Raw genomic sequence first — 9,028 nt, forward strand, 5'->3', positions numbered from 1 at the left:
TTTAAATGCCCTGATTAGCTTGAAGTGGCGTGTGTGTCCTCCTTTCAGGTTGATTCTGCATGTCTCTTGATTAACAGTTTGTAGAGTTATAGTGGGGAGCACCTTTAGATGTGAACTGATGTAAATATTGGTGCCTGTCGAGCACGGGTAGCCATCATGGTGTACTCCATACATTGTTGGTCTCCAATTTCAATAAACTCCAACCAGCATAGCAATTGGGGATGATGGGAGTTGTAGTCCAGCAGATCCGACTCACCCATGAGGCAGGGTGAAGCAGCCACCTCAGGCAGTGGAAATGAAAGTGGTGGCTGCCCTGCTGCTTCCACCACTGGCAGAGACACAACCCGGGTATGGTAGGTTTTGGTGGCTACAGAGCAGCGCAGCATTCCTCTGCCCAGCGTTGCTGATTAACTATGAAACAGTTTCATCGGTTGTGCTCTTGACTTAAGAATAGTTACATTTCTTTTGTTAAGTTTGGCATAATACTGTTCGTTCTTTTTGTGACAGACCTTTAATTTTGATGTTCGACAACTACACTGGGCAGAATATATGGAAAATTACTGCATGGGAACGAAGAAATATGTATTGAACGAGGAAATGTCTGGTCTCCCAGCAGCTCGGAAACACTTGAATAAGTATGTATAGTTTGTGGGTGGAATTTACCTAACAAGTCCAATCAGTGCAAGCTCTGCACAAGGGCTTCCACTTGTTCAACAGAGCTTTTCCTTCTTCTAGTATACTCCCTAAATAATTTGACTTGTGGGGGCAGGTGTCAGGAGAGTCCCCATAACATCACATGAGAGAGGAGATAGTTCTGCTTGGCAAGCTGCGGTGCTTGTGCTGATGGGAAATTCACTATAGCATGATTTAAGGTTCCGCCCTCAACCTTTATTCTTTACTTTTTAGAAGGTAATGCCAATTGAAACCTTACTGCCTCTTTTAATGTCTGGTGCAGTGGAGGGTAATGCTGCATCCGTCTGGTTTTGGGATCAAAGAATGTCATGTAGATATAATACCTGAGGGAGGGTGTTAAGTGTGACACCATTTGCAAGTAAAGAAAAAAGTTTACTGATAATTTTCCTTTTGAAGTTTAACAATATAGCTGCTGTGAAGTCATAGAAGTCAAAATATCACACAATGTAAAGTACATAAACCTGTACAAATGGAAAATTTAATCTCCTTGATGACACCACCATTCTTGCTGCTTTTCCTAATTAAATTTGACTGGGGGGGGAGTTGCAGTAATATTGGGTAGCTTTAAAAAAAAGGTTGGCACCACAGAAAATCACAGAACATATGCTCTATTGTGATATGAAATAAAATACAGTGCTATAACATGACTTTTGTATGTAGGTGAGCAGCTGAGCCTAAGAATTTTGCAACATGTATGAGCAGGGTTTAACAGGGGAAGGCTTACCATCTCAGCTGGTTTACTGACAAGTCTTGTTACAAGGAATCGCTAGAAATCTGGGTTTGGCCCAGGTGTTTATTAAAACTGGACTCTACTTTGGACTGGAAATCCTGAATGTATGTGCACATACATTCTTACATGATGTTAGCTATGAAACAGTTTAATCTGTTGTGCTCTTGACTTACTTAAGAATTAAAAGTTACATTTCATTTGTGAAGTTGGGCTTAATACTGTAAGATTTGTTGTTACAGGTGGTTGACAAGTCATGATTATTATACATTTATTCTTCAGTAATTATTAACTGTTAGCCCTTACAACCATAGCACACAGTCTGTGTATAATTGCCATGTTTCGCAACTGTGTTAGTTGGACACACCGTGCTGCAATTTTTGGTCATTGCACAGACCCTTTTCTTGGTGTCAGCAGTGGCAGGCTCTACTAGTTCTGAGGCTGCCTTTCTCAAAATCCTAGGTAAGTTGTTTCTAAACTTATCCCAGGATTTGATCAAACCCAGATCTATGGTCTAGAAAGATAACATATACAAGGATGTTTACTCCATTTTGTGTTGTCTAGCTTCCAAACCATATAGGCATTAAGCAAGGAATGTCTACTACAGCTGGAAAAACACATTTGCCACTGTTTGTCTTCACAACAGTTTCCAGAAGCATGATCTGACCACAAATATCCTAGCTACTTTTAGTTTTACTATAGTAAAGAATAATCTTAGGCTTGGATTTGTGCTCTGAGATTGCATTGGTATGCAATGAAGAAAAGAGAACTGCTGCCCTTCCTTTCTCACAACACTTGTAAGTTATGTACTGTATATTCCTGCGTATAAGACTTTTTAACCCAGGAAAATCTTCTCAAAAGTTGGGGGTCATCTTATACGCCGGGTCATATTTGTTATATGGCAAGTATATCCCAAACTCTATATTTTAACTGGAAAAGTTGGGGGTCGTCTTATATGCCCAGTTGTCTTATACGCCGGAATATACAGTAGCTGTCTTCTAGAAACCACTTCTGGATTGGTGGGTAAGGAATTCTGGGGGAATTCCTGATACTTTCCCTCCAGTTTGCAAACCAGAGCCAGGCATTTCTTAGCTGAAAATGTTACTGGTTGGGTTATCTATAGGGACTTATATGACAAACATGAAAGAAAACATCTACTGGTAAAAGATGCAGCTTATTTCCTTATTGCAGGAATAAGTAATGTGATGCTCTTCAGATTTTTAAGACTCCAAACTTCCATCAGCTCCGGCCAGCATGACCTAAAGATCTGGAGGGCACCAGGTTGGCAAAGGCTGGCTTATTGTATAATGCATACTTTATACAAGTAGCTGATTGTTAGGCTTCTCAATTTATAACCAAACCTGTTGTGGACTGTATTGTTAAACTAGTCAACAGGGGAGGGCATCAAGTGCCAATTCATCTTACAGTTGTTAACTTTCCTTGTGGGTCAGCCTATGTTTTTCACATGTTTTTCCTTTCTTTCCTAGGCTAAGGAACATTCGTTATGGCTTCAATACAGTGCTTGTGATCCTCATCTGGCGTATTTTCATTGCAAGATCACAAATGGCAAGAAACATCTGGTATTTTGTCGTTAGCCTCTGTTACAAGTTTCTCTCTTACTTCAGAGCATCCAGCACTATGAGATATTAAAGATGGCAATTCTAGAATTAGGACATCTATGCATATGGTGGTCTAATGGCATAAAGCCCTAAAATGTACCTACTCATCTCGTCTTTTGTAAAAACATGAAATATTAGATCTGGATTGTGAAATACAGTACACGTGATGCTTAATTGTGTATTTCTGTGAAGATCATATGGCTGGTACTGGATCAATCTGTCATTAGGCAAATATGTAGGTTAAATATCCAAATGAATTTAATATCTCTGTATGAGGAAGAACTTTAGGCCACTGACCAGTGTAACTGTGCAATTCTGGAATGCATTGAAATTAAAATCTGCCTTAACATAGTAAACTTAATTTTTATTGCAAATAAGCGTGTTTAGTTAAGGTGAACAAATTATTGGCTTAGATGGTAGAGCTATTTATTTGAGACTTTAAAACTGCAACTGGTTTGTCTGGTTATTCTTATGAGAGAGGTATCTTTGTAAATGATTGTGAGTTGGGCATTTGTTAGTCTTTTATTCTCTCCTCCTTTCCAGTCCCTTGACTTGAAAAAGGAGGGATCCTTCAAGGGGAAAACTGCAGCTGATACACAGCATTTTTCTCTGCATGTTTTTCTGACTTGTGGCTTAGAACTGTTTGTATGGCCAAGGAAAGAGGTGATTTTATCCCTTGGAAGTTGCACACAAGGGAACCACACCATTACAAGTCACTAGTATTTTCCTTTTATTGCAGAAGAAATCAGGAATTTTGAAATTTTGTTCAGTGATTTAGAGCATAAATCTGTTTACGAAATGCCACATTTCTTAAATTACCTACAGAATTTTAAACTAAATTATCAAGCACTACTTCTGAAGGGGTGAAATTGATATTTATGCTAAATAAAACTCAGCACAGTTTGGGGGAATGGTGAAAATAGAAATGAAGAAAATAGAAATAACTGAATAGGTACTGGTTAAATGTATTTTTCTGCATGTTGCTTTACCAGGAAAAATGCATTTACAGCAGTCCTTACTCGAAGATTTAATTAAGTACATATAATATTAAAATCTTACTCTGTAAAACATAGTTACATACAATTCTCTGCTATCATTAACATTCTTTTTATTTTATATAATCTACCATACCTGTGTGGTGGCAACCAATTAACTTCTATTATACCTGGGTTTTTTTTTTATTAATATGCCTAAGTAACTTGTGAATGAATTCTGAATGAACCATAGGAGTTACGTGAAGCACATGCATCCTATACTTATAATTCCACATATAGAGCATGTCTTGCTGCTGTGGAAATATAACTTCTTTCATGCAAATGTGCATCTGATTTTGGAGAGAGAGCTTCCTTGTTGAAGTTTAAATATTTTATCTTATTAAGTACTTTAATGTACAGTTGTTTTTTGTTTAAAAAAAGGATCTGCATATAATTTTACAGGGATACAAAATGTTACATAGTCAAAGGCCACACTATTAAGAAGTGTGTGAGTCTGATGTTACAGTGTTGGAATACAATAAATTGTGGATTTAGTGATTTAAGGTTTTACAGTTGGGTGCAATATTCCTACTGTATCTGCTACAGCTGCTCCCCTAATTCTTTCTCATTGAACTTGAATATTTACTTGGCATTTTAGTACGTTGTAAACTTTTGCACAAGGTGCCTGGAACCCAACAAGCCACTTTGATTTGTGTATATATGTACGTGTGTGTGTGGTTGAACTTGGTGAGAGGCAATTGTAATATGCTTAGATGCTGAGTTCATTTTCTCACTGTACTGTTTTTATGGAACAAATTACTGCTTACTCCTGAAGCTAATGCAGCTGAGAAAATTGCACCAGGATCCATACTACGACTTTAAAAGATCTCTGAATAACTGATGGAGTTGTTTAATTTTCCACACTAGTTTAACTTCCAGTATGGCTGCCATATTGGATTCCTAGGATTTCCATTTAATTTGAATGGTTACCTAGTTTTCTCATACAAAGAAATAACATAACTATGTCGCAATAATGTTCTAGCATTCCACATAAATCTAGATTGTAAAGGTTCCTTCAGTTTTGGTGTTCATACTAATGTTGCAACTTCAGTAATTTCAGACTTGTTAATTAAAATAAACAAGATTCATATTTTTGGGTATTAGTCTGAAAAGTCTAATTGACTTGAAGAAACTATCCAATCTAAAGTGAGAGAAGAGCATTCTGAAGTGGATCACTCAGAAGGTGTGCCAGAACTTTAAAATTTGGGACCATAGAAGAAGATTACCCTGCAATGTAGTTTTCTGCTGTAGGAACAGATTCTGAAAACAAAATTTTAAATCATAAGCTTTTATAAAATAGAAATATTGGGTGCCTTTGTTTGTAAACCAAAAATAAACAAATTCCTGAATATGATGTTTGTTGAATTTATCAAGTTGTTTAAGTTGTGTAGAAACTTTAACTTAAAACATTTTGTGATTTGAAATAGAAATTAGTAGTAAAACCTCATTTCAAAATGTCTACAGTTGCATGTATATTCAAATATCTAAAGGGCTGTCAGATGGAACAAGATTGTTTTTTCCTGCTCTGGAAGCTAGCACCTTGAACCAATGGATTCAAGTTTTAAACCGAGGTTGGATGGCCATCTGTCATGTATGATCTGATTGAGATTCCTGCTCTGCAAGGGGTTGGACTAGATAACTCTTGGGCTCCCTTTCAGTGCTACAGTTACAGTTCTATGTATATGCTGTACATACTACAGTCATATGCTAAAGGTCACACAAACCCCTAGTACCAATGAGTACTAATATAAAACCCTAAATTGAAGAAATTTAATGTTGCATGGTTACTTTAGGTGAAATCTGACTAAATCATGCACAGTAGACTGCCTGAAATCAATGGATAAGTTACTTAAGACAATTGATTTCAGTGGATGTACTGTATTCTGAAAATGGCTAGTGCTGAATATCACTCACATGAGCAATTTTTGGGCATGTTTACTCAGCGTCTCTCTGAGTACTCGAGTCTCTCTCTCTGGGACCTTCTAGATAAGCATGCATAAGATTGCAGGCCTAACCATTTTTTTATCAGTGTATTCATTTTCTACATTGTGTTTAAGCTTGAATGAAAAACAAAATTGATTCAGTTGGTTCTATCCAACAATTTAACTACTTATTTAAGATGGAAGTGCATAACAGGTCTTTCTTTACTTGTCACATTATTCAGGCAGTATAGGACCTTAGATGGGATGAGATGCACAAATTTTACTTTCTGTATTACAATAGTAGAAGTTTGGTAGAAATGAGGCACAGGGGGAAAGTTCAGTGTTGCTTCTTCACTGAAAAATGAGCTGACATTCACATAATCTTGAAACTTTAAATAAATGGAATATTTCTAAAAATAACACTACCACATAATAATACTAATTTGAAAACTTAATTTCCATCTAGTCCAGATGAGTAGGTTTTTATTTTAAAGGATCTCTAGATATTCTGAGCCTGTCAGACTAACACTCATCCCAGAAAGAGGAGGAAATGATTGCTAGAATAGGCAATCATGTTTTAAGAACATTTTATGCAGCATATACCTTATATTCCGGCGTATAAGACGACTGGGCGTGTAAGACGACCCCCAACTTTCCCAGTTAAAATATAGAGTTTGGCATATACTCGCCGTATAAGAAATACAACCCGGCGTATAAGACAACCCCCGACTTTTGAGAAGACTTTCCTGGGTTAAAAAGTAGTCTTATACAGTGGTGCCTCGCTAGACGAATTTAATTCGTTCCACGGGTCTTTTCTTATAACGAAAAAATCGTCTAGCGAATCCCATAGGAATGCATCGAAAAAAATTTGATTTTTTTTTTTTTTGCCCATAGGAACGCATTAATTGAATTTCAATGCATTCCTATGGGAAGCCGCGATTCACTAGACGAATTTTTCATAAAACGAATTCGTCTAGCGAGGCAACCTCCGCTCGAAAAATCCTTTCGTTAAGCATGGCATTTGTTAAGCGAGGCACCACTGTACGCAGGAATATACAGTATATGCCATCCAGTAACAGTGATTTTCTTGGTTGCTTACAAGCAATAGTATACTGAGTACAGCTTGCTGGGGGGGGGGGGTGTGGAGAGAGAAAGATAAGTGGATCCAAGCAAATATAGAAAAGTATCTGAAACATGAGAGAATGTGGGCTAAATGGTAGAATCAGCCCGGTTCACACAAATTCACAGCTCTTTGGCTAAGTGTTTCTTGCTACTCATCAGTTTTTAAAAATAATGCAGGTGACCCAGGACAGATTCCAAATGGTTTGTATCTCAAGGGATCTTCTTCTCCACACTGAGCTTCCACGCCTTATATGGCTTGAGATCCCAGTTTCCTGACGCGTCAACTTTCTGTACTGTATCATGTTGCTGCAATTGAAATCTGTTTGATCTTTGTGAACTCCCAAGATTTGTCTACATGAATAGTAACATCAATTTTAAGGCTTTAAATAAAAACCGTTGATATGGCATGGTCTTAACTTGCATATAACAGTGTTTTCTCTTGTAATTATGACCCCCCCCTTTTCTCGGTCAATGGGAAGATGGGGTACAATGAGTTTGGCTAGTTACAGTTCTAAAGGGGCCCTTTAACGTAATTTTTTAACATGGGCTACTTGGGACTCTTGTCTTATGGTTCTGAACCATTTTAATTTCAAGAGGTGACAAGGCCTAATTCTGTCAAAGTTGCACAGTTAGATTTTCAGTCCATTTTCCCTAATCACAATGTATGGGAGTGGTTGTGGCTTAATTGAAGTTGATGTGAGGATGATATGCACAGCAAGTAAGTTAAGACCCAGCATAGGTCTGCATTGAAATGCTGAGTGGTGTACTTTGATTTGGGAAGATGGTGGGCTACTCATGGCTGTTCACATTTTCTTACCCTTAGTTGACTGTCTCTGAGAGTACAGTGTTCCTCGGGTTACAAACACTTCAGGTTACAAACTCCACTAACCCAGAAGTAGTACCTTGGGTTGAGATATTTGCCCCAGGATGAGAACGGAAATTGTGGTGCGGTGATGGTGGGAGGCCCCATTAGCAAAAGCACGCCTCAGGTCAAGAACGGTTTCGGGTTAAGAGTGGACCTCTGAAATGAATTAAGTTCATAACCTGCTGTACAGTACCACTGTAATTCCTAATCTTAAGCAGGTAACAGATTTATGAGGAGAATGAATTTCTGCAGCACATCTGCTACCTCTATTCATATCTGGAAAGGTTTAACTACCATCTATGCAGCCCACTAGTGATAACTACTAAGATGTGCTTTCTATGTGATGGTGGTCCTTTCTCATGTGGGGTATTGGGATGGTGCAAGAATACTCGCTCCAGCAACTGCTCTGCCTGCCTATCAGCTTCACAGAGTAATTCAGAGTGTTGGTTTTGAACTTCAAAGCCTGAGGTGACTTGTGCCACTTTAAGAAGACCACCTTCCTTACCCACTACTAAGAGGATTTCGTGAAACTGTACTATTTGTACCCTGCCCATCTGGCTGGGTTTCCCCAGCCATTCTGGGCGGCTTCCAACCAAGATTAAAATACATTAAAATGTCACACATTAAAAACTTCCCTAAACAGGGCTTCTGATGTCTTCTAAATGTCAGGTACCAGTAGTTGTTTATCTCTTTAACATCTGATGGGAGGGCGTTCCACAGGATGGGCGCCACTACCAAGAAGGCCCTCTGCCTGGTTCCCTGTAGCTTTGGTTCTCACAGTGAGGGAACTGCCAGAAGGTCCTCTGCGCTGGGCTGAATGATGGGGGTAGAGACTGGGCCAATGCCGTTTAGAGCTTTAAAGGTCAACACCAACACTCTGAATTGTGCTCAGAAACGTACTGGGAGCCAATGTAGGTATTTTAGGACCGGTGTTATATGGTCTTGGCGGCCGCTCCCAGTCACCAGTCTAGCTGCCGCATTCTGGATTAATTGCAGTTTCCAAGTCACCTTCAAAGGTAGCCCCACGTAGAGTGCACTGCAGTAGT

The 9,028-nt window shown here is 38.6% G+C and overlaps 1 protein-coding gene across 24 annotated transcripts in view; it reads left to right on the plus strand.

Annotated features, from left to right (window-relative positions):
• Nucleotides 1-5,427, plus strand: part of FAR1 (fatty acyl-CoA reductase 1) — a 41,609-nt gene extending 36,182 nt beyond the window's left edge. For 22 of the 24 annotated variants that reach the window (XM_088667668.1, XM_088667686.1, XM_088667703.1 and 19 more), the window contains 2 exons: nt 508-635; nt 2,908-5,427. In XM_088667668.1, the coding sequence (XP_088523794.1) occupies nt 508-635; nt 2,908-3,070 (291 nt within the window). In that variant the 3' untranslated portion in view covers nt 3,071-5,427. The remainder of the gene's footprint in view (nt 1-507; nt 636-2,907) is intronic. The other 2 variants (XR_015949502.1, XR_015949505.1) reach the window with 1 other exon arrangement.
• The last annotated feature ends 3,601 nt before the right edge of the window (nt 5,428-9,028 follow it).

This window comes from Zootoca vivipara, chromosome 1 (assembly GCF_965207765.1).
Source record: "Zootoca vivipara chromosome 1, rZooViv2.hap1.1, whole genome shotgun sequence".
In the NCBI taxonomy this organism is placed as follows: Eukaryota; Metazoa; Chordata; class Lepidosauria; order Squamata; family Lacertidae; genus Zootoca; species Zootoca vivipara.